Below are 26,760 nucleotides of genomic sequence, written 5' to 3' on the forward strand. Positions count from 1 at the left end.
ATTTGTCATTTTTTCATTGCTTCTCTTACCCCAAAAAAGTAATAAAATATGATCAATCACACACACTCCAAAATGGTATCAATAAAAACTACAGATTTTCCCTCAAAAAATTAGCCCAGACACAGTTCAATATATATAACTATAAAAAAAGTTATGGGGGTCAGAATATGGTGATGTAAAAATATATTATTTTTTTCACAGTCAATCTGCCAACATCTTGTATTGAAAAGCTCCAGCTGATAATGATGAGTCATGAATATTCATGAGCTCCTGACTCTCTCCGCCCACCTGCTGCTGAATGACAGTATGTTTCCATATGAACCAGCAGCAGGTGGGCAGGGGAGTGGCTATAGCTCTGAATGAAATATACGCTGGACTCAATGACATCACGCCGGACTCAAATCAGCTCATTAGCATGCGGCATCTTTGTGTGTATATTATGAGGTAACCATCTGTCACATCAGTAACTGAATACATCTAAGGTACTTTTTAGTAGTTAATGATTGTATATAATTAGTTAGATTATAATCAAATATCCACATGGCAGGTTCCCTTTAAATGTATTTTTACACTATTTAGACATAAAAAACCTTTACCTATTTGGTATCGGTGTAATCGTACTGACCCAGAGAATGAAGGGCATGGGTCAGTTTTGCCGAAAAACAGAACGCTGTGTTAACAAAACCCGTAAATCAGTGGAGGAATCGCTTTTATTTTCCAATTCCACCCCATTTGGAATTTTTTTACCGCTTCCCACTACATTGTATGCCATAATTAATGGTGGCTTTAGGAAGTACAACTTGTCCTGCAAAGAAATAAGCCCTCATATGGATATGTGAATGGAAATATAAACAAAGTTATGGCTCAAGGAAGATAGGGATGAAAAATCAAAACAAAAAGGCCTATTTTACACAAGCGTGACGGATTAGGTCCGGATGCGTTCAAAAAACTTGCACCATTTTTCAAGCAAGTTCAGTCAGTTTTTTCCGCGCGGGTGCAATGCTTTTTGATGCGTTTTCACTCGCGTGATAAAAACAGAAGGTTTACAAACAACATCTCTTAGCAACCATCAGCGAAAAATGCATTGCATCTACACCTGCTTCTGGATGCAATGCATTTTTCACTGAAACCCTATTTACTTCTATGGGGCCAGGGCTGTGTGAAAAACGCAGAATATAGAACATGCTGCGTTTTTCATGGAACGCAGAACTGATGTGTGAAAAAAAATGCTCATATACACAGATCCATTGGAATGAATGGGTCAGGATTCAGAGCGGGTGCAATGCGTTCACGTCACGCATTGCACCAGCGCGGGAAAACTCGCTCGTGTGAAAGGGGCTAAAAAACTAAAAAACTCTGGTATTCTAAAGGTTAAATACAAATCATTCACATTGTTTACATAAAGTAGGTTATTTTAAATAAAAATTTTAAACTAAATAATTTCATGCATCTAAAAATAAAATTAAAAACATTAAAATAGTAACAAAAAAAAATAAATAATACCCAGGCAATCCACCAGCTTCCATTACATTGGCGAGAGTAACATCATTAGACCAAACATCATACTGCCATTTACGAAGACCGAGAACACCACACAGAACACGACCGGTGTGCAATCCTACTCTCATATTGAGATCCACTTCAGTCGCTTCAGCTACAGATCTAAAAAGAAAAATGAAAATTGAAATTTAGTTACATGCACTGTAACATGGCAAACACTGAAATTGTTCTGTGCTGATCTTTGATGCATCATTTACCTTTTGCTTAAAATTAATGTAAACATGTTTTAGTTTGTCTGAAGAATAGGGGTTTCTTACTAATGGAGGTGGCTTCAATGAACCATATTCTAGTTTCACTCAGGAGATTCTCCATAATCCAAGTATATGAAAATTGAGTACTCAGAACAGATTCAGTTTTCATAGTTGCTCTTATTCAACATGTAAAGTAAGCTCGGTTACATCTGCCTTCACCTAAAGAATGTGAATGTCACTGACATTTAGCATTCAATAGCACAGCCTGCCAAGTTATTCTGTCCTTTCAAAAATCAAGTTCCTGACAGATACGAACAATTATTGCTTTTAACAGAAATCAATGGCAGAGGGATATGGGTATAAGGGTATATTTTTTCACAGCATGCACTTAGTTGCGCCTAAAAAAGGCTAAAATAAACCTCCTTAGGGTACTTTCACAATAGCGTTTTTGTTTTCCGGTATTGAGTTCCGTCCTAGGGGCTCAATACCAGAAAATAACTGATCAGTTTTATCCTAATGCATTCTGAATAGGGAGCATTCCATTCAGGATGCATCAGTTCAGTCCCTCTTCCGTTTTTGGGCTGGAGAAAATACCGCAGCATGCTGCAGTTTTCTCTCCGGCCAAAAATCCTGAACACTTGCCGGAATTTCCATTGAAATGCATTAATGCCCGATCCGGCCCCAAGTGTTCCGGCAAAACGGATCCGTTTTTTCGGTCCGAGCATGCGCAGACCATTAAATCAGTGAAAAAAATAAATACTGGATCAGTTTTTCCGGATGACAACCGGAAAGACGGATCCGGTATTGCAATGCATTTGTGAGACGGATCCGCATCCGGATCCGTCTCACGAATGCATCGGTTTGCGTCCAGATTGCCGGACCTGGCAGGCAGTTCCATCGACGGAACTGCCTGCCAGAATCCTCTGCCGCAAGTGTGAAAGTACCCTTAACTTCTTCCTTACAGAACTGGATAAATGGTCATATTGATTCAAAAATGCACCCTAAAAGAATATACAAAATTTATACTTTTTTTCCTGATGGATGTGCAGTATTTTAAGTTTGACAAGCAGAGTTTTTATAGTCAAAAAAGAACAACTAACAAACTACACAGTCTAGATGGAAATGCTAGGCATATGCCCTATGGATAGGTTAAGCCACCTTGTCTCATGTTTGAATGGAAATGCCGCATGCTTGTGAGCTTTTTATTAATGAAGAACTCTCTGAGGGAACACTCTACTGAGGGAAACTTGCAAAAAAGTGTCAATCCTGCCATCCGCCACAGACCAGAATCCACCAATTTTAGGGCAATATCCCCTTGGGGAGTCCAGGAATTTCCTACTCAATAAAAGATAGGACCTTATATGCAGACTCAAGGGTCAGAGAATTTTCTGCGCATGCGCAGACCGGGAAACCAGATCCGGTTTTGCAGAACAATTGGTACCGGATCCAGCATTAATACATTTCAATTAATACATTCCAATGGGGGGGCAATAGGTTTTCTGATTTTAGAACTGAGGCATAGGTAGGGTTGTATGAGGGAAGTGCTGCAAACGTCCTCTCTCACCGTTAATAGCAAATATCACAACAAATAGCGCTGCTAGAAAGAGTGAGTGAGAAACAAGTACGCACAAGTACGAAGGTGAAAGAAAGTAATTATTTGTAGTCCAGATGGTGATATCAATCCAGCTAAAGATGATATTACCTCTGGCAAAGGTAGATACCTGGCAATGAATATAAGCCAAATAAGGCACTGATTAAAGTAGGGACAGTGTGAAAAAAAACCACTCTCCCATTTTGCACCGCAAACACCCAGCTCTACCTAGTATAGGATATAGTCATATTATTTAAACAACACCAATGCCCCAGTATGATTTTAAAATCACACATGGCTTTTGAAAAAAACACAATGTCTTTTAAAAATTTGAAATAAAAGTTATATTTTATTTAATGTACACGACTCATATGACTAAGCGAATGGAAAAATAAAAAATATGGCTCTGGGAAGGCGAGGAGTGAAAAACTAAAACACAAAAACAGAAAACTGCAAGATCTTCTATGGGTTAAATATAGATATTGACATGGAAAATTAAAAATAACCACCAAAAATTCTTAACAAATATAAAGTAGTGTAAGTAGTCACTTGTCAAAAGAGGTGACAGGCCTTCTTTAGATAATAGGTCATTTTCTGATGACACATTCCTTTCAGGTTTGAAAGAGCTGGGAAAATAGGTGTGTGATCTGTACTTCTAAATATTCCAAGGATGAAGTGAGTCAACAAAATTGGGTCTTTTTCTTAAGGTAGCTGAGTGTGGTGAGGGTCATTTAGTTGTTAATCAATACTCACTTCAAGTGACTAATTGTAAGGTCTAACACCTTAGCAGGTGTGACATGAAACTGGGCAGCATGGAGGTTTTTTTTTAATCAGAGAAAATATTTTACTCTAGTCCTCTGCAGTCCAATCCCTGTGCTTCCTGCAGAATTTCAGTCTGTCTTTGCCCTTCTTGGGACCATGCAATCCTACAAAAGCCTTCATCTCACACTCACACCTGCCTGTTGCCATTCCTGAACAAGCTCTGCACTGGTGGTGACCCAATCCCACAGCTGAATGATCTTTAGCAGACTGTCCTGGCATTTGCTGAACTTTCTTGGGTTCCCTGAAGCCTTCTTCACATCAACTGAACTCTCTTACAGGCAGCAATGTCCATGATGTTCTTAATTTTCATGGCAAGGAATGACTTTGCAATTAATTGCAATTCTTCTGATTATTCTTCATAACAAGCTAGGGTTAAAGTAAATTGTCATATCACTAACCAGTGGATGTGAACCCACTGTGCCATGTGTCCCACCTCCTCGAGGAGCACTGTCTAAGCGTACCCCTCGATTCTTCACAGTACCCCTGACGGTGGGGATAGACTTTTCCGAGGGGAACACCAGGTCGCTACCTCTTGAGGAGGGTAGGCACACAAGGCAGCTGGTCAAGGCGGACCAGGAGGTACCTGAGTAGGTACCAGTAGTACAAGCGTAGTCAGGCAGGCTGAGTCGTTACCAGGAGCAACAGTGCAGGACCAAAGGATGAGGCAAAGACGTAGTCAGACAGGCAAAAGGTCAGGGCAGGTGGCACAGGAACAAGTCGGGAAATCCGGGTCGGCAACCGGAAAGTCAAGGCAAGCAGGCAGGGATCAGACTAGTAGCAGAATCCAGGAACAAGGTATAAGTCAGGAGCTTAGCAAACACAAGGACCTTGACACTGAGGCATCTGGGAAGGGGGCTGAGCCACTTTAGTACCTGCAGGAGAGTCTGGGGTGGTCAGCGAGGTCACATGACCCAAGGCATGCAGCCCAGGGAGTGATGCGTGCCGTCCCTAGGGCAGTGTAACAAAAATTAGCAGCAAGCATGCTGTGGCCAGGGCAGAGTGGAACCTATGGAGCAGAATCCTCAGCACGTACAGCGACAGAGTCCAGGACTACAGCGGTGGACAGAAGGATCACCGCTGAGCACGACGCCCAGGACCAAGACGGTAAGTGGGGGAACAGTGGCGTACAGCAGCCACTGTTACATGCCACCATAAACACCAAAGCTGCAAGCTTTCTGAAAAATCTAAATTTGTGCCTACATAATCAATAGCTTTTGCATCAAGACGTGCTGTACTTAGAGAGGTCAATAACAAGGCAGAATATAAAACAAATGTCAACGAAGAAGCATATTCCAAGTATATATCTCTCTTTTGGACACAAATGGCGAGACAACTGTCAAAAAGGTGAGGCGTGTGGAAAGAATACGGAGAACTACCTAGCAGACACTTTTTAAAACCATGTTCACTGTAATGAGTGAGCCTGTCGGTATTTCATGTTGTTTGTATTTCATGCTGACAGGTTTCGTTTGAAGGGTCTTTACAAAATTAGAAAAACTTAACTGCTTTGTTCCAAAAATAAGGCCACATTTGTCCACTGGTTGTATGTGGTATTGTAGCTCACCCTCATTTACTTTAATGGAGCTGAGTCACAATACCAGACACAACCCGTGATGCTGTTTTTGGAAATAAGCAGCCATGCTTTTTTAATCTTGGACAATATCTTAAATGTAGTTTTTCCTGTTTCTCACCAGTTTTTTTTGTGTTCTTCATAATACATACACCCTATTTACCATTCCCATATCCCCTCCACTCCTATGCCTCATCTCTCTATTTTAGAAAGGTTGTCCTCTCAAAAACTGGTCCAATATACAATATAGGATGAAAGGTCAAAATATGTCACAGGAAACCAGGTCTAGACCAGGGTTGGTCTTCTCAAAAAGGTGCTTTTTGAAAAAAGTTCCATTATACTTTAAAGGGAGTCTTTCACGCAGATTCACCCTATTAACCTAATAACAGACTTATGTCCACGGCATCCCCAATATTAAAACTGTGCTTACCATATGTTGCTTGCGATCATCGTTCCTCCGAAAAACACTTTTATTCCGTATGCAAATTAGGTCATTTTCATACCAATCCACTCCCCCTCTGCCGCTTCTGCCCGCCCTTCAGCCGCGTCTGCCCGCCCTTGGTCTCTTCTCTATCCTTCCTCCTACTGTCCGTAATCCTGTGCATGCGCCGATGACCGCGATATCGGCGCGTGTGCATTGAATGACCACAGTCTGGCCGGGGCATCAGCCCGGGCCTAACTTACATTCTTGCCGTGATGCTGTGTTCATGTGCTGAGTGGGTGCCGTTGCTGGCAAGTTGCATTTTACACCATAACTAGAAACATGGGCATTTAATCCCTCAGATGCCCTGGTCAACAGGGACCATGGCATCTGGACAGTAATTTACTAGGAGTGGCCTACTCCCAGTGACCAAACAGCCCCCCTGCGAAGAGACTGCGAGAACGATTTGGTTGCTATGGAAGCCTGGGGCCTTATAGATTCATAATTAGAATGCTAGATGACCAGCACTTAAATCGCCATACAAAATTAAGAGAAAGTGGGATACTTTTAATATGCATAATTATAAAATACCATCACCATCATAAAATGCATCACAATTTGAAACCTCTAGTAGATGCATTAAAGAGGACCTGTCACCAGAAAATGCAATGCAATCTGAAAGCAGCATGTTATAGAGCAAGATAAGCGGACCAGTCAGGTCCATAAATATTGGGACATCAACACAATTCTACCATTTTTGGCTCTATACACCACCACAATGGATTTGAAATGAAACAAACAAGATGTGCTTTAACTGCAGACTGTCAGCTTTAATTTGAGGGTATTTACATCCAAATCAGGTGAACGGTGCAGGAATTACAACAGTTTGCATATGTGCCTCCCACTTATTAAGGGAACAAAAGTAATAGAACGGAATAATAATCATAAATCAAACTTTCACTTTTTAATACTTGGTTGCAAATCCTTTGCAGTCAATTACACCCTGAAGTCTGGAACGCATAGACATCACCAGACGCTGGGTTTCATCCCTGGTGATGCTCTGCCAGGCCTCTACTGCAACTGTGTTCAGTTCCTGCTTGTTCTTGGGGCATTTTCCCTTCAGTTTTGTCTTCAGCAAGTGAAATGCATGCTCAATCGGATTCAGGTCAGGTGATTGACTTGGCCATTGCATAACATTGCACTTCTTTCCCTTAAAAAAAAACTCTTTGGTTGCCTTTGCAGTATGCTTTGGGTCATTGGCCATTTGCACTGTGAAGCGTCATCCAATGAGTTCTGAAGCATTTGGCTGAATATGAGCAGATAATATTGGCCAAAACACTTCAGAATTCACCCTGCTGCTTTTGTCAGCAGTCATATCATCAATAAATACAAGAGAACCAGTTCCAGTGGCAGACATACATGCCCACGCCATGACACTACCACCACCATGCTTCACTGATGAGGTGGTATGCTTATGATCATAAGCAGTTCCTATCCTTCTCCATACTCTTCTCTTTCCATCACTCTGGTACAAGTTGATCTTGGTCTTATCTGTCCATAGGATGTTGTTGCAGAACTGTGAAGGCTTTTTTAGATGTCATTTGGCAAACTCTAATCTGGCCTTCCAGTTTTTGAGGCTCACCAATGGTTTACATCTTGTGGTGAACCCTCTGTATTCACTCTGGTGAAGTCTTCTCTTGATTGTTGACTTTGACACGCATACACCTACCTCCTGGAGAGTGTTCTTGATCTGGCCAACTGTTGTGAAGGGTGTTTTCTTCACCAGGGAAATAATTCTTCAGTCATCCACCACAGTTGTTTTTCATGGTCTTCCGAGTCTTTTGATGTTGCTGAGCTCACCGCTGCGTTCCTTCTTTTTAAGAATGTTCCAAACAGTTGTTTTGGCCACGCGTAATGTTTTTGCTATCTCTCCGATTTATTTTTATTTTTTTTGCAGCCTAATGATTGCTTGCTTCACTGATAGTGACAGCTCTTTGGATCTCATCTTGAGAGTTGACAGCAACAGATTCCAAATGCAAATAGCACAATTGAAATGAACTCTGGACCTTTTATCTGCTCATTGTTATTGGGATAATAAGGGAATAACACACACCTGGCCATGGAACAGCTGAGAAGCCAATTGTCCCATTACTTTTGGTCCCTCAACAAGTGGGCGGCACATATACAAACTGTTGTAATTCCTACACTGTTTACCTGATTTGGATGTAAATACGATCAAATTAAAGCTGACAGTCTGCAGTTAAAGCACATCTTATTCGTTTCATTTCAAATCTATTGTGGTGGCTTATACAGCCAAAAATGTTAGAATTGTATCGATGTCCCAATATTTATGGACCTGACTGTATATATTTGTGGAAAAAGATTCAAAGGTGGAATTTTTACATTTACAGCCCTGCTTTTTGTACCTTCTGTCAGCAGCATCAGTACAGGAGGAAGAAGTTATCAGTGACTGAAGTGTACATAGAGAGATAGATGTCAGTCACTGATAACACCTCCCTCCTGTACCCATAGCACTTCACAGGGCTGCAGATGTAAATGTAAAAATTACAAGTTTCCCTGAATCTTTTCCTACAAATATTTACATCAATCTGCTCAGCTTCTCCCGCTCTATAACCTGGTGCTTTCAGATTGCATTGCATTTTTGGGCGACAGGTCCTCTTTAAAGCCACCTTTTAGGCTCATCTTCATTGATGATTACTTGCCTCAGAATATGGACCTGATAGTTTTCTTTTCATTACTGGTGGTTTAGTGATCTTTACAATCAAATCTGTCTTTTCTGTGTTGGGAATGAGTTCTTCATGCACTGACCTCCTGGTTGAGTCTGTGATAGACTTCAATTTATACATAGAAACCCATTTAAGAAGATAGAGCTGTAGCAAGGAGGCAGAGACCAGCAGCCTGAACCAGGGATGAGAAAGTAGTTGTGTTTAAGACTATCAGAGATTCCCTATAGCAGGGGTGCACAACCCGCGGCCCGCATGCGGCCCACAGAGCAATGGTTTGCGGACCCTGTACTCCTGGACAGAAACACAGATTATTGTGTGATCAGCTGTTGTTTCGGTCATTAGCACCGTACGACAGAGCATTACAGCTCCTGCTCCCGAGCTGTAGCAGGAGCAGGACAGGTCTCGGCTGTCAGTGCCTGTACGAGACCCGAGGAGAAGGCAGAAGCAGTGTATCAGCGCTTCTGCTTCTCCTTAGATAGGTGAACAGCGCGCTATGCAGGGTGGACCCCGCCTGGGGGCAGAGGAGCGCAGAGATGCAGGGTGAAGAAACCCTGCTCAGCCCCCATAACTGGGGCTCAAATCTCCTGCTGTCTTCCAAAGGTCATTCAGCGACCTTTTGGGGACAAATTATGTGGAAAGAAATATATTAAAAAAAAAGTTTTAAAAAAAATTGAAAGAAGAGAAAATAAAAAAAATAAAAAAATAATAATTATATATATATATATATATATATATATATATAGTACAGACCAAAAGTTTGGACACACCTTCTCATTCAAAGAGTTTTCTTTATTTTCATGACTATAAAAATTGTAGATTCACACTGAAGGCATCAAAACTATAAATTAACACATGTGGAATTATATACATAACAAACAAGTGTGAAACAACTGAAAATATGTCATATTCTAGGTTCTTCAAAGTAGCCACCTTTTGCTTTGATTACTGCTTTGCACACTCTTGGCATTCTCTTGATGAGCTTCAAGAGGTAGTCCCCTGAAATGGTCTTCCAACAGTCTTGAAGGAGTTCCCAGAGATGCTTAGCACTTGTTGGCCCTTTTGCCTTCACTCTGCGGTCCAGCTCACCCCAAACCGTCTCAATTGGGTTCAGGTCCGGTGACTGTGGAGGCCAGGTCATCTGGCGCAGCACCCCATCACTCTCCTTCATGGTCAAATAGCCCTTACTTTCAAAGTTTTCCCAATTTTTCGGCTGACTGACCTTCATTTCTTAAAGTAATGATGGCCACTCGTTTTTCTTTACTTAGCTGATTTTTTCTTGCCATAATTCAAATTCTAACAGTCTATTCAGTAGGACTATCAGCTGTGTATCCACCTGACTTCTCCTCAACGCAACTGATGGTCCCAACCCCATTTATAAGGCAAGAAATCCCACTTATTAAACCTGACAGGGCACACCTGTGAAGTGAAAACCATTTCAGGGGACTACCTCTTGAAGCTCATCAAGAGAATGCCAAGAGTGTGCAAAGCAGTAATCAAAGCAAAAGGTGGCTACTTTGAAGATCCTAGAATATGACATATTTTCAGTTGTTTCACACTTGTTTGTTATGTATATAATTCCACATGTGTTAATTCATAGTTTTGATGCCTTCAGTGTGAATCTACAATTTTCATAGTCATGAAAATAAAGAAAACTCTTTGAATGAGGTGTGTCCAAACTTTTGGTCTGTACTGTATATGAAAAAGGACAAGGATTACAGCTCTTCACAATTATATATATATATATATATATATATATATATATACACATATCACAAATGAAAGAAAAAAAGAAATTAAATATGATGTGGCAAAAATTCTTTTTTTAAAATGATAAAAATAAATAAATAAATCCCTTGAGGGACATTTTGTAAAAAATATTTAAAATTATTAAAAATATATATTTTTTAATAATGACATACAAATAAAAGCAAAAAATAAAAAGTGCAAAATATTAGACTGTTCATTGTCACCCAACAATCTTTTTATGACCTCTTGGAGGACATATTATATGGCAAAAATATATTTAAAAATTAAGAAAAAAAACTATTATAAAAAAAAGAATAAAAAGGAAAAAGTGGAAAATTAACAAAAAGTGGTAGTGTCCCCCAAAGGTATTTTTATTACCTCTTGGGGAATATATTTTGTAGCAAATATAAAAAAAAATTAAGTTAAAAAAAATAAATAATAAAATACCCCCACACCAACCAAAACCGTGACCATTATCACCCCATTCACGTGAAACCATACATATTATATAACAACACGATTAGGGAACTAATTATAATAATTTATTTTGGTGTCAGTTTGCATACTTAAAGAATAAGGAGCTATTTTAAAAATGTTTTGTACAGTTTTTCCCCAAAATAAAAAAAAACTAAATGAAAAGGCCCTATGTGTCAAGAAAAAAATTGTGTCACAGACTGAAATAGAGACGCTAAAACTACAACTTTATTGGATATACACTAAAATAAGAAGGAGGGAAGATCAAACCCTGTAAAAGGAAAAGCCCCCTGCAGAGGTGGAGATAACGTATGCTATTCTCAGACGACTTTTAGAAATAGGTCTTGAGCACAGGGGGTAGACAAATATAATGCTTGTGAGTCACTACCCGCCAGTTACTGCCACTGGGTTGTGTTGTATATGTATATATTAACCTGGCTGTTGATCTATTACACTGAGCCCAGGGTGTATAGTGTAAATGCACCACCCCATACAGGGTCCCAGTAAAAAGGGGAAAGACAGCAGCCAGGTGAATAAAATGAACTTCACTCGCAGCTAAGCCAGATACCAACCCCAGTGTGACAGGGAAAAACAGAGGTGTGTGGATAATCACAAACACCTGTGGCTGGACTAGCGCGGTGAATGTAAGAAGCAATAGTAGATGTCCACCAGGGTCTCCACCATAAGGCTCCATTCACACATCCGCAATTCCATTGGAATTGCGGACCCATTCATTTCTATGGGGCCGCACGACTTGCAGCCCCAATCCGGAATTGCGGACCCGCACTTCCGGGTCTGCAATTCCGATCCTGAAAAAAAATAGAACATGTCCTATTCTTGTCCGCTATAGCGGACAAGAATAGGCATATTCTATTAGTGTTGGCAATGTGCGGTCCGCAAAATGCGGAACGCACATTGCCGCTGTCCGTGTTTTGCGGATCCGCAAAACACACACACGGATGTGTGAATGGACCCTAAAAGGAAGAGTATCTAAAACATCTGTATAATATTTGGTTTGTGAACTGATGACCAGGTAAAAAAGTGTTGCAAAAATTATTTTGGTAGTCCCAACACATAAAACATAAAAAAGTTCCAAAAGTTTGAACCACCACACAAAAAAGTGTCTATTCAGGCATGGTTATTAACCAATAAGCGCTTTCCCCACCAGTAAGGGAAAGTGCTTACTGGTTATTACATGGCGCCTGTAACTGGGGGGCAGGATGTGGTAATAACCAATGAGCGCCAGCCTCTGCAATGAATGAAAGCTTTGATTTATGAATAGGAGGCAGGATGGAATGAAATGTCGCTACTTTTCCAGGTTTTTCCTGTAAAAATGTTTTTTTTTAACAAGTGCCTGCAGCATTGCCTCTAAATCAGAAGATTCATACTTACCTGCTCCATGCCGCTCAGGTCCTTTGCGCTGCCCCCTCTGCCTCCATCTTCCTGTTCCCGTGCTGTTTAAACCTGGCAGTGCATGGCCATGGTCACATACACCGCTCTAGTCAATGACTGGCTTCAGTGGTGACATGCTGCTTGTGGCCACATTACCGCTGAAGCCAATCATTGGCTTGAGAGGTGCATGTGACCATGGCCATGCACTGCCAGGTGAAAACAGCGCGGGAACCAGAAGATGGAGACAGCAGGGGCAGCACAGAGGACTGAATCGTCAGGGAGCAGGTAAGTTTAACTCTTTAGTTTCAGTGGCCATGCTGCAGGAACGTGTTAGAAATTCATTTTTACTGGGAAATCCCTTTAAGCCCCTAATACACTGAGATATTCAGGTCAATTACTGGGAAAAATGTCTTCATAGGAACGCTCATTCATGATAACTGGCTGGTATAATCGTGCAGCACATCTCTATGTGTAATCAGGGATGTGCTACTGATAATCAATAGAACTAAATGAAGGAGAAATGACTGTGATAGCAATCACTCCTCCCCAATCACTTTACATTGGCCTGTATAATAGGCCGATGCAAATGAGCGCCGATCAACATTTTTTAATTTATTTGCGGCCCCTTGAAATCGAGAGATGTGACAATGTGGCCCTCAGACCAAATAATGTTGTGCACCCCTGACCTAGAGACAATGTAGCTACTGTAAACTGTAGTCACAGATCACAGCTCTGCCCTAATGTTGAGGAAAAAAGTAGACAAGTAAATTATCATCACCTGTAGGTACCGACTTTTTTGTGCTCTTGATTGGTCGCTTTAAAAAAAAAAAACACGTCGGTGCCCTCAAGAGAGTATACATAATAGGTGAACTTAAACTGGTTGTCTGCTTTTTACTACTGATGACTTATCCTCAGAATAAGTCATCAATATCAGATCAGCAGGGGTCCAACTCCCAGCAACCCCACCGATCAGCTGCTTGAAGAGAAAGCAGAGCTCATATGAGCACTGCCTTCTCTGCTCTGTTTACCTTCTCGCCGCAGCAATTCCAATGGTAAGCAGGTGCAATTACAAGTATGGCATCCCCATTCACTTTTATGGGACAGCTATGAAGAACTCATTTGAACAGACAGAGCCGTCCCATAGGAGTGAATGGGGAGGCCATACTTGTAATTACACCTGCTCACCACCGCAATTGCTGTTGCAAGCCGGTAAACAGAGCAGAGAAGGTAGCACTTGTTTGAGCTCTCTCTTCTATATAACACGCAGTCATTAGATTGCCACCTATATTCTGTAATGAATTACTATCCATTACAGGATTTAGTATATTCCAAATGCAGTGCTGCCACCTGCAATGTTGGAATATACTAGTAATCAGCCTGGAAGATTTGTACTCATGCCTATTACTACTATGAAACACTTTCCCCAATCTTAGCCAGGGAAATGCGTCTCGGAAAGCGTGCAGTTTCCGGTTTTGGTGTTCTCAGATGCTGTGATCACATTTGACAATGGCATCTGAGGGGTTAAATGTCTTCAATTGGCATTATTGCCGATTACAGACATTAGCCCTGGACCTCTGCTGTTTAAAACAGCAGAAACCTGGCAGTTATGGCTCCTGCTGAGCTCGCAAGCATGCATCATCTTTAAAGACCGGACTTACGCCATACATGTACAGTGGAGGTCCAGAAAAGGTTTAATGACGTGATTTAGAAATTTGCTAATTACACCATTCTTTATTAAATGAAGTTGAATTGTGTGAAAGTACAGTGACTATTTAAATAAAAATGTATTCATCAACAGGACCAAGACCCCAAACATACTGTACATCCAATGTTATTAAGAATCTTCTTCAGCATAAAGAAGAACAAGGAGTACTGAAAGTGATGGTATGGCCCCCACAAAGCCCTGACCTCAACATCATCGAGCCTGTCTGGGATTTCATGGAGAGAAGGATTTGAGCATGCCTACATTCACAGCAGATCTGTGGTTAGTTCTACAAGATGTTTGGAACAACCTACCTGACGACTTTCTTCAAAAACTGTGTGCAAGTGTATCTAGAAGAATTGATGCTGCTTGGAAGGCAGTTGTGGTCACAGTGGTGGTCACACCAAATATTAATTTGATTTAGATTTTTGTTTATTTATCTTGTATTTTGTTAATTGAAACAACTACCACTTCTATTTTTGAAAGCATTCTTACTTTGCACATGTCCCAGTTCTGGTTCTGAATTCCATATACTTCCACAGTACAATTTCCTAAAGAAAAAAGTGTGAAAAGCAACAAAGAAGCATAAGGGGACACATAACTAGCATGAAGGACCTAATTTAAAAGTCTTAACTTCGATAATTAATTGAATATGAATCACTATGCAGAGCAAAAGTCTGCTACTAAAATGTTTGATTCTGTCTGTCAATATTAACTGTTTATTGACCACTGTATTTTTATGGCGGCCTCTAGGAGACTTCTGAGGCACCACATTTGTACAATGGCACTTCAGAAAAAGATTGCGCAAATCCTAATTGGTTTAGATGCTTTTATTATAGCAAGAGGGGGCCTAACAAAAGTGCGCCATAAGCACCTGCCTATCAGGCTATGACAATGTAATGCTGTCAGACAATAATGCTTTGAAGTACTATGTATTTCAAAACATAGAAATGACTTCTGATTCAAATCCCCTAGGGAGGAAAATAAAAGTACAATGAATGTTAAGAAAGTTTTATAAAGACCCCATTCCCCCTGAAAATATTTCCATAAAAGACGTTTCCAAAATTTTTATACTGATGACCGATCCTCTGGATAGGTCATCACTACCTGATTCGTGGGGGTCTGACACCCAGAACCGCTGGTGATCAGCTGTTTGTGAAGGCAACTATGTAGCCGAAATGTCGCACTTTTTTGTACATTGTTTCATGGTTGTTTGGTGAATAAAGGACCCTCATTTGGATATGCTGCTGCCATCTTCTATTTGTTCGCCGATCCTCTGGATAGGTTATTAGTACCTGATTCGTGGGGGTTCGACACCCAGAACTACTGGTGATCAGCTGTTTGTAAAGACATTGGAACTCCTGTGAGCGCCACGGTCTTCTCACAGCTCACCAAGCAAAGCGTCATACAATGTATGTGAAAGATAGCATAAAATCTAATTTGATACAAGTTAGCGAGAACAATTTAGAGTCAGTTTGGGTTACCTTGCAGCTTGATAATCATAAGGTAACTCGTGTAGGTGTGACATATAGACCACCTAGCCAAGTCAAAGAATTAGATGATCTACTAGTTGAGGAAATAGCTAAAATGACATTGAAGTTATAATTATGGTAAACTTCAATCTTCCTGATGTAAACTGGAAAACCAAAATAGCTAGTTCTGCCAGGAGTACAGATATTTTAAATTCCCTACTGGGATTATCTCTACAGCAAGTAGTTGAGGAGCCAACCCTGAAGGAGGCCATTTTAGATTTAGTAGTCACAAATAGGAATTTGGTATCTGATATTACTGTAGGGGAAAGCTTGGGATCTAGTGATCACCAGTCAGTGTGGTTTACTATAAGTACAGTGACTAAGTCACACCACACAAAAACAAAAGTTTTAGATTTTAGAAAAACAGACTTTTCCAAAACTAGATTAGTAGCATACTAAGTCCCTATCAGATTGGAACAGTTTCATTGGAGTCCAGGAGAAATGTAACTACTTAAAAGTGGCACTATTGAAGGCAACAGAAAATTGCATTAGGCTTGTCAGTAAAAGCAAAAAAAAAAGGAAGAGACCACTGTGGTACTCAGCAGAAGTGGCCAAAATCATTAAAAACAAAAAGAGAGCATTTAGGAATTATAAAAAAAAACAAACGAGGATGACAGGCAAATTTATAAGATTAGGCAGAGAAAGGCCAAACAAGTTATAAGAGCTTCTAAAGCACAGGCAGAAGAGAAATTAGCTCAGTCAGGGAAAAAAGGCGATAAGGCATTCTTCAGATACATAAATGAAAAAAGGAAACTAAAACAAGGAATTACCAAATTAAAAACAAAAGAAGTAAGGTATATGGAAGAAGATAAAGAACTAGCTGACTGCCTCAATGAATACTTCTGTTCAGTTTCAGGAAAATGAAGGAAAAGGACCTCAGTTACGAAAGAAGACTAATTAATCTTTTGATGCATGTGTCTTTACAGAGGAAGAGGTTCTAAGTCAGCTGTCTAAAATTAATACAAATAAGTCACAGGGGCCTGATGGGATACACCCAAAGCTATTAAAAGAGCTCAGCGGTGAACTAGCAAAACCATTAACAGATTTATTTAACCAATCACTGGCAACAGGAGTCGTCCCAGAAGATTGGAAATTAGCAAATGTTGTGCCCATTCACAAGAAAGGTAGTAGGGAGGAATCGGGCAACTATAGACCAGTAAGCCTGACATCAATAGTGGGGAAATTAATGGAAACCATACTTAAGGAGAGGATTGTGGAACATCTAAAATCCCATGGATTGAAAGATGAAAAACAGCATGGGTTTACTTCAGGGAGATCATGTCAAACTAATCTTATTGATTTTTTTGATTGGGTGACTAAAATAATAGAAGGCGGAGGTGCAGTAGACATCGCTTATCTAGACTTTAGTAAGGCTTTTGATACTGTCCCACATAGAAGGCTTATCAATAAATTGAAGTCTTTGGGCTTGGACTCCCATATTGTTGAATGGATTAGGCAGTGACTGAGGGACAGACAACAGAGGGTTGAAGTCAATGGAGTATATTCAGACCATGGTATTGTTACCAGTGGGGTACCTCAGGGATCTGTTCTGGGACCCATATTGTTTAATATCTTTATCAGCGAAATTGCAGAAGGCCTCGATGGTAACGGTGTGTCTTTTTGCTGATGACACAAAGATTTGTAACAGGGTTGATGTTCCTGGAGGGATACACCAAATGGAAAAGGATTTAGGAAAACTAGAGGAATGGTCAAAAATCTGGCAACTAAAATGTAATCTTGATAAGTGCAAGATAATGCACCTGGGGCGTAAAAACCCAAGAGCAGAATATAAAATCAGTGATACAGTCCTAACCTCAGTATCTGAGGAAAGGGATTTAGGGGTCATTATTTCAGAAGACTTAAAGGTAGGCAGTCAATGTCATAGAGCAGCAGGAAATGCTAGCAGAATGCTTGGGTGTATAGGGAGAGGCATTACCAGTAGAAAGAGGGAGGTGCTCATGCCGCTCTACAGAGCACTAGTGAGACCTCATTTGGAGTATTGTGCTCAGTACTGGAGACCATATCTCCAGAAGGATATTGATACTTTGGAGAGAGTTCAGAGAAGAGCTACTAAACTGGTACATGGATTGCAGGATAAAACTTACCAGGAAAGATTAAAGGACCTTAACATGTATAGCTTGGAAGAAAGACGAGACAGAGGGGATATGATAGAAACTTTTAAATACATAAAGGGAATCAACAAGGTAAAAGAGGAGAGAATATTTAAAAGAAGAAAAACTGCTACAAGAGGACATAGTTTTAAATTAGAGGGGCAAAGGTTTAAAAGTAATATCAGAAAGTATTACTTTACTGAGAGAGTAGTGGATGCATGGGATAGCCTTCCTGCAGAAGTGGTAGCTGCAAATACAGTGAAGGAGTTTAAGCATGCATGGGATAGGCATAAGGCCATCCTTCATATAAGATAGGGCCAGGGGCTATTCATAGTATTCAATATATTGGGCAGACTATATTGGGCCAAATGGTTCTTATCTGCCGACACATTTTATGTTTCTATGTTTCTATGTATATCGGCTGCGCTTGGTATCGCAGCTCAGCCCTTTTCACTTCAATGGGGCTGAGCTGCGCCTAGGCCACATGAATGTGTAACTGTCCTAGGAAAAGCTAAGAGATGGCCACGGTGCTACTCTGAGTACCACTGCCTTCTTGAACAGCTGATCGATGGGGGTCCTGAGTGTCAGACAACCACCAATTATATACTAATCTATTCTGTGGATAGGTCATCAGTAGGGATGAGCGAATCGAATTTGGATGAAACATTCAAAGTCGATTTGCATAAAACTTTGTTTCAATACTGTACGGAGCGAGCGCTCCCTACAGTATTAGAATGTATTGGCTCCAATGAGCCGAAGTTATTACATTGCGAAGTCTTGCGAGACTTTGTGTAATAACTTCATAAATTGATTTCTACTGTAAGAAAACATTTCCTGAACTCGGGTTCGGTTCCAAGGTAGTATTAACTTCGGGACATCGGAGCCAATATATTCTAATACTGTATGGAGCGCTCGCTCCGTACAGTAGTGAAATAAAGCTTTATGCGAATCAAATTCGGATGTTTCATCAAAAGTCGATTTGCTCATCCATAGTCATCAGTATTAGCATCTCAGAAAAACCCTTTAAATTAATTTTTTTAAGATAGTTAACTGTAAAGGAGTCGGCCAGCCTAGTAAACTACAGCCAGTAAAAAAAAAAAAAATGGCACATTACTAGCAGTGATGTGCTGTTGTAGCACATGTGACCGCTATTGGTTGCAGCACTAAGCCACATCCGATCACAATTAATGTAAAAAGTTGTTTTGAAAAATTAATGTGAAAATAATGTAAAATAAGTAATGAAAAATAAATTTGATCATGACAAACTCTTTCTAACAAAGCTACTGTAAAACCAGCCCTTTACCTCATATGGATCCAGAGCTTCCCCATTAATTGCTCCAATTGTTCTACTAGATTTATTTCAGGCTGGAAGCTCAAGAGGTGTATTCTTTCTGTGTTTTAATACTCTCCATACCACAGCTCAGGGGGGGTGTTCTTTCTGCTGCAGCTTTCTCCCTATCACAGTTCAGGGGGCATGTTCTTTCTGCTGCAGCTCTCTCCCTGTAACTGACACAGCTTCTAACAGCAGTAGGGTTGGTGGCAGTAGAGGGATGGACATGTGTATTGTCCTCCTCAGTGATGTTAATGAGGGTGAGGGAGAAATAAGGAAAAGAACACCAATAACTCAGTGGCTTTACAAAATTTTTTATTGCATCCAGTTACAAACATATGCAGATACAGGTGTTGGTTCTAAATATGTAGAATATTTTTTGTATGACAATTCCTTTAAATTGTACATCAGAAATAATGTTAGACTAGTTTCACACTGTTGATAGTAGTTCCGGCAGGCTGTTTCAGCAGAGAACAGCCTGCTTGTCGGATGTTACCATAATGCCTGCCAGCCCAGTTGACTATAATGGGGTCCAGTTAAATTCCGGCAGCTACCTGGCAAATATGTTGGGATTTGGCCAGATAAACACAGAAAGGTGGGCAAGAAGTGTTAAAAAAAAGTAGAAACATAGAAACATAGAATGTGTCGGCAGATAAGAACCATTTGGCCCATCTAGTCTGCCCAATATACTAAATACTATGGATAGCCCCCGGCCCTATCTTATATGAAGGATGGCCTTATTCTGGCTGTGGATAAGGCACGGATTTCAGATGATATACCTTGGTATTTCATCAGGATTTAGATGCGTATTCCTTCCTCGCTGCATTTTTTATGTACTCCCTGTGAGATTTTGCTCTGGTAAATAGGGTAAGCGGGTGCAGTACAGAGGCAAAATACAAATTCTTAACTCAAAACGTCAGTGTTTAATCACACTTGAGGCAATTGCACAAAACAGAATTTAACTTTGTAGTCTTGGTATTAATTCACACACAATGGAAAGTTCATATAACACAAGTCACCTTGCTGGCAGTTCTGCCTCGCCTCCAGTAGTCCACAGCAGGCTTTAGGGGGCCTGTTTCCCCAGAATGCAGCTCTCAGCCCTCCAGCACGACACAAAGCCTCAGATCCCCAAAACAGAGACATCTCTGCTGAGCCCAGCTGCCTATTTAAGGACAGTCAGGTTCTGCCAAAACCCGGACCGGCACTTAAACTCTGGTCCGATATTAGACTTCACCTGGCTGGAAACCAGCCCAGCTGCAAATGCTGGGGGGAAAATACCTGCCTTGCCAGACACAAGCCCTCACTGTGTCACATGCCATAGACTGTAATGTGCGTATTTGGAAACAAATACGCACAAAACTCGGACATGCTGCATATTTCAAATACTGACGGAAATTACACCTTCATGTGAACAGCCCTATTCATTAACATTAGCAACAGATTTCGGAATACGGATAGCAAATATGCTAATGCCTGAAAAAAGACACACACACAAAATGCTGTGATTTGAAGAAAAAAAATACATTTAATACATGGCTGTGGCATTTAATGTTCCTAAAAAAAAAAAAATGCTGTGTTTTTGAAAGAAAAACTGAGCAACACTCCCCCCCTCCATTCTCATATTTTATTAATAGCATTTATTTATCTGTGTGTACATATACACTGCTCAAAAAAATAAAGGGAACACTTAAACAACACAATGTAACTCCAAGTCAATCACACTTCTGTGAAATCAAACTGTCCACTTAGGAAGCAACACTGAGTGACAATCAATTTCACATGCTGTTGTGCAAATGGGATAGACAACAGGTGGAAATTATAGGCAATTAGCAAGACACCCCCAATAAAGGAGTGGTTCTGCAGGTGGTGACCTGACCACTTCTCAGTTCCTATGCTTCCTGGCTGATGTTTTGGTCACTTTTGAATGCTGCCGGTGCTTTCACTCTAGTGGTAGCATGAGACGGAGTCTACAACCCACACAAGTGGCTCAGGTAGTGCAGCTTATCCAGGATGGCACATCAATGCGAGCTGTGGCAAGAAGGTTTGCTGTGTCTGTCAGCGTAGTGTCCAGAGCATGGAGGCGCTACCAGGAGACAGGCCAGTACATCAGGAGACGTGGAGGAGGCCGTAGGAGGGCAACAACCCAGCAGCAGGACCGCTACCTCCGCCTTTGTGCAAGGAGGAACAGGAGGAGCACTGCCAGAGCCCTGCAAAATGACCTCCAGCAGGTCACAAATGTGCATGTGTCTGCTCAAACGGTCAGAAACAGACTCCATGAGGGTGATATGAGGGCCCGACGTTCACAGGTGGGGGTTGTGCTTACAGCCCAACACCGTGCAGGACGTTTGGCATTTGCCAGAAAACACCAAGATTGGCAAATTCGCCACTGGCGCCCTGTGCTCTTCACAGATGAAAGCAGGTTCATACTGAGCACATGTGACAGACGTGACAGAGTCTGGAGACGCCGTGGAGAACGTTCTGCTGCCTGCAACATCCTCCAGCATGACCGGTTTGGCATTAGGTCAGTAATGGTGTGGGGTGGCATTTCTTTGGAGGGCCGCACAGACCTCCATGTGCTCGCCAGAGGTAGCCTGACTGCCATTAGGTACCGAGATGAGATCCTCAGACCCCTTGTGAGACCATATGCTGGTGCGGTTGTCCCTGGGTTCCTCCTAATGCAAGACAATGCTAGACCTCATGTGGCTGGAGTGTGTGAGCAGTTCCTGCAAGACGAAGGCAGTGATGCTATGGACTGGCCCGCCCGTTCCCAAGACCTGAATCCAATTGAGCACATCTGGGACATCACATCTCGCTCTATCCACCAACGTCACGCTGCACCACAGACTGTCCAGGAGTTGGCAGAAGCTTTAGTCCAGGTCTGGGAGGAGATCCCTCAGGAGACCGTCCGCCACCTCATCAGGAGCATGCACAGGTGTTGTAGGGAGGTCATACAGGCACGTGGAGGCCACACACACTACTGAGCCTCATTTTGACTTGTTTTAAGGACATTACATCAAAGTTGGATCAGCCTGTAGTGTGTTTTTCCACTTTAATTTTGAGGGTGACTCCAAATCCAGACCTCCATGGGTTAAAAAATTTGATTTCCATTTTTTTTTTTTGTGTGATTTTGTTGTCAGCACATTCAACTATGTAAAGAACAAAGTATTTCAGAAGAATATTTAATTAATTCAGATCTAGGATGTGTTATTTTTGTGTTCCCTTTATTTTTTTGAGCAGTGTATATATATGTATGTGTGTGATAGGATAGGTTTCATACATGCACTCATCACAGCTGTACCCCCGTCCTATCTTGCTGGCCTGCTGTCACTTTAAGTTATAATTTAGCCATTTACAGCACTGCCTCAACTGTACACAGTGCTTTTTGTAGCAATCCAAACCTGTGAGTGCTTCACTGATGCAGACCACAGCTAAACCCAATGCTAAGCAACACCAGGGTGATTATTAACCCTACAATAGAACACTCAATGTCCTAGAATGAATGCTCCCCCCACTATATATCTCTGCAGCTCCCTGTCCTCTCTAAACAAGCCTGCAGAAAGCTGTCAATAACACAGAACAAGAAGCGGCTCTGGCCCTTAATATGAACCTGTTCAAATAACAATTGCCTATGCTTTCAGTTTTTTTCCCTCCCTACTGATCCCTAGGTTTTCCATAGAGCTTCAATCATGCTTAAGAGTGTCCGCTTTTCTCTGTTTGACAAGTTTGAAACTCTAATATAAAAGTATATTGATCTTTAATATTATTAGAAGATGGTCCAGGTATATGTGCTTTTCAGCAGGTACAATACCTACTTTAAATTATCTAAACCACTTAAAACCCAGTAGTAATGCAGGGTGCCCAAAATGGATAATAATTAAAACAAAAAGAAAAAAAGATTTACAGTACTGGGTACAAAATAGCACTACATCATATTCTGTAGTATTTGTAAATGCATATACAGATAAGATGAACACCAATGTCCAAAACAAAACATGATTCATTATACCAAGCCAAGATCCAAGGCTGATGCTCATGCCCTGACTATAGATGCTTTTGGCAGTGGACTAGGGTAAAGCATGGAATTTTGACTAATTTGTAGATACACAGTCCCCCATGAATCAAGCTGCAATGCACTGTGTGTTCTGGTACCTTTCTATCATAGCCAGCATTACCTTTTTAAAACAATCTGTCCTACAGTAGCTTTTATGTGGTATCAGACAAGAGGAGCAAGGCCTTCACTCCCCAGCTGCACCAATGGGCCATGAACCTGTGACTATGTCACCAGATGTTCATCTTTAGACCTGTTTTGGTCATAAACAGGAGTCCATCTTCAGGTTTGACTACTGAAGAAGGAACAAGGTGAATGTTACGAAACGCGTCTGGTGTCTAAATACCTCTCATGTACAGATGCCCTGAGATGGACCCTTGCTTATGACTAACATTATATGGAGCACTCCAGAATTATCTCCATCTGAAGCGGAGAGACGGACTAACCTGCCTCCACTCACCACAAGGCACGCAGACTGCGTCCCTCTGTATAGCTGATGGCACTGCTGGACATTTTCCCATTTTGAAAGGAAGTAAGCATGATGTGTCTTTCATCTTTGGCCTATAACTCCAACCACAATTTGACCAAGTACAACAGTATTGTGTGGCAGTAAATACCAAACTACACCCAAACCCTGCACTTAAACAAAGCCACACATATTATCATAAATATAATTTTTATTATGCACGAGACAAGCACACTACACATGGACTCATCGAAAAGAGGAAAAATTCAGAGGTAAGATCTTTCTGTGCCCGAGACAATGTGGGACGCCACGACAGGCACTAGACCCCGATCCCTCAGCAACAAACAGTGAGTAATAATAATGCTTTAGTCCGTGTACAATCCATGGGAGAATATTAACCCCTTTGAGACACAGCCTTATTTCACCTTGAGGACCAGGCCATTTTTTGCAAATCTGACCAGTGTCACTTTAAGTGGTTATAACTTTAAAACGCTTTGACTTATCCAGGCCATTCTGAGATTGTTTTTTTCGTCACATATTGTACTTCATGACACTGGTAAAATGAAGTCAAAAAATTTTTATTTATAAAAAAATACCAAATTTACCAAATTTTTTTTAAAAAATTGCAAATTTCCAAGTTTCAATTTCTCTACTTCTATAATATATAGTAATACCTCCAAAAATAGTTATTACTTTACATTCCCCATATGTCTACTTCATGTTTGGATAATTTTGGAAATGATATTTTATTTTTTGGGGATGTTACAAGGCTTAGAAGTTTAGAAGCAAATCTTGAAATTCTTCAGAAATTTTCAAAAACCCAGTTTTTAGGGACCAGTTCAGGTCTGAAGTCACTTTGCGAGGCTTACATAATAGAAACCACCCAAAAATGACCCCATTCTAGAAACTACACCCCTCAAGCTTGACCCCATTCTAGAAACTACACCCTCAAGGTATTCAAAACTGATTTTACAAACTTTGTTAACCCTTTAGGTGTTCCACAAGAATTAATGGAAAATAGAGATACAATTTCAAAATTTCACTTTTTTGGCAGATTTTCCATTTTGATAATTTTTTTCCAGTTACAAAGCAAGGGTTAACAGCCAAACCAAACTCAATATTTATGGCCCTGATTCTTTAGTTTACAGAAACACCTCATATGTGGTCGTAAACTGCTGTACGGGCACACGGCAGGGCGCAGAAGGAAAGGAATGCCATACGGTTTTTGGAAGGCAGATTTTGCTGGACTGTTTTATTTGACACCATGTCCCATTTGAAGCCCCCCTGATGCACCCCTAGAGTAGAAACTCCAAAAAAAGTGACCCCATTTTAGAAACTACAGGATATGGTGGCAGTATTATTGGTACTAGTTTAGGGTACATATGATTTTTGGTTGCTCTATATTACACTTTTTGTGAGGTAAGGTAACAAGAAATAGCTGTTTTGGCACAGTTTTTATTTTTTGTTATTTACAACATTCATCTGACAGGTTAGATCATGTGATATTTTTATAGACCAGGTTGTTACGGATGTGGCGATACCTAATATGTATACTTTTTTTTTATTTATGTAAGTTTTACACAAGGATTTCATTTTTGAAGGAAAAAAAATCATGTTTTAGTGTTTCCATAGTCTGAGAGCCATAATCTTTTCAGTTTTTGGGCGATTACCTTAGGTAGACTATGATTTTTGCGGGATGAGATGACGGTTTTTATTGGCACTATTTTGTGGTGCGTGTGACTTTTTGATCGCTTGCTATTACACTTTTTGTGATGTAAGGTGACTACAAATGGTTTATTTAGCAGTTTTTACTTTACATTTTTTACGGTGTTCATCTGAGGGGATAGGTCATGTGATATTTTTATAGAGCCGGTCGATACGGACGCGGCCATACCTAATATGTATACTTTTTTTCCCCCGCCATTTTTTACCAATTTTTTTTAACTTTATTTGGGGGAAATGACGTTTTTGTTTATTTTTACTTGAAACTTGAAATTTTTTGTGGGAAAAACTTTTTTTTTTTCTTTTTTTTTTTGTCCCACTTTGGGACTTGAACTTTTGGGGGTCTAATCCCTTTACAATGCATTCCAATACTTCTGTGTTGGAATGTCCAAGAAGAAAGAGAAAAGTTGATTCCAGCTTCAGCATATAAAAAGTTTTCTTTATTCAGCTTGTAATAAAATCCAACAGAAATGTCACATGGAGAGACACAAGATTGTGACGCGTTTCGGGCTGTGGTATTGAGCCCTTCTTCAAGACAATACAAAAGTGTACTAAAAACAAATACTTATATACCACACAAATGGGTAACTCCTCCTTCTTAGTTAATTGGAGACTGTCTCCAATTAACTAAGAAGGAGGAGTTACCCATTTGTGTGGTATATAAGTATTTGTTTTTAGTACACTTTTGTATTGTCTTGAAGAAGGGCTCAATACCACAGCCCGAAACGCGTCACAATCTTGTGTCTCTCCATGTGACATTTCTGTTGGATTTTATTACAAGCTGAATAAAGAAAACTTTTTATATGCTGAAGCTGGAATCAACTTTTCTCTTTCTTCTTGGACTTATCAAGTGTGGCTAGGTTCAAGCCACTTCCCTTTCCGTGCTTCAGGCAGGTGACCAGAGGTGAGAGCTGCTAAAATCCTTCTTCTGTGTTGGAATGCATTGGCTGTATGAGTAATACAGTGAGTATTACTCATACAGCTTCCGGCCTGTGAGATCCAGGGGGCCGGATCTCACAGGCTCGTCACCGGAAGGCAGCGCAATGCCTTTCTTAGGCATCGCGCTGCCTTCCATGCCATCGGGTCCCCCCTACAGCCACATGGGGACACGATAATATTGGTATAGCAAATTATCATTGTGCAATATATATCCTGTAAATTGAGTGACATTCTGGTGTCTGGTATATTTCACTCATTTTTAGTGATTATATCTCTAGACTAGAATCCCCACCATAGGGCACATATGACTTTTCAGGGGCGTATCTATAGTATAGGGGGTGCAGAGGTAGCAGTTGCGACTGGGCCAAAGAGCCTGAAAGGGCCCAAAGACCCCTGTGA

The 26,760-nt window shown here is 40.8% G+C and overlaps 1 protein-coding gene across 3 annotated transcripts in view; it reads right to left on the reverse strand.

Annotated features, from left to right (window-relative positions):
• ADCY1 (adenylate cyclase 1) overlaps window positions 1-26,760 on the reverse strand; it is a 573,552-nt gene that overhangs the window by 288,099 nt on the left and 258,693 nt on the right. For all 3 annotated transcript variants that reach the window (XM_040433282.1, XM_040433283.1, XM_040433284.1), the window contains exon 6: window positions 1,504-1,662. In XM_040433282.1, coding sequence (XP_040289216.1) covers window positions 1,504-1,662 — 159 coding nt within the window. The remainder of the gene's footprint in view (window positions 1-1,503; window positions 1,663-26,760) is intronic.

The sequence above is a fragment of the Bufo bufo genome, chromosome 5 (genome assembly GCF_905171765.1).
Source record: "Bufo bufo chromosome 5, aBufBuf1.1, whole genome shotgun sequence".
Classification (NCBI taxonomy): Eukaryota; Metazoa; Chordata; class Amphibia; order Anura; family Bufonidae; genus Bufo; species Bufo bufo.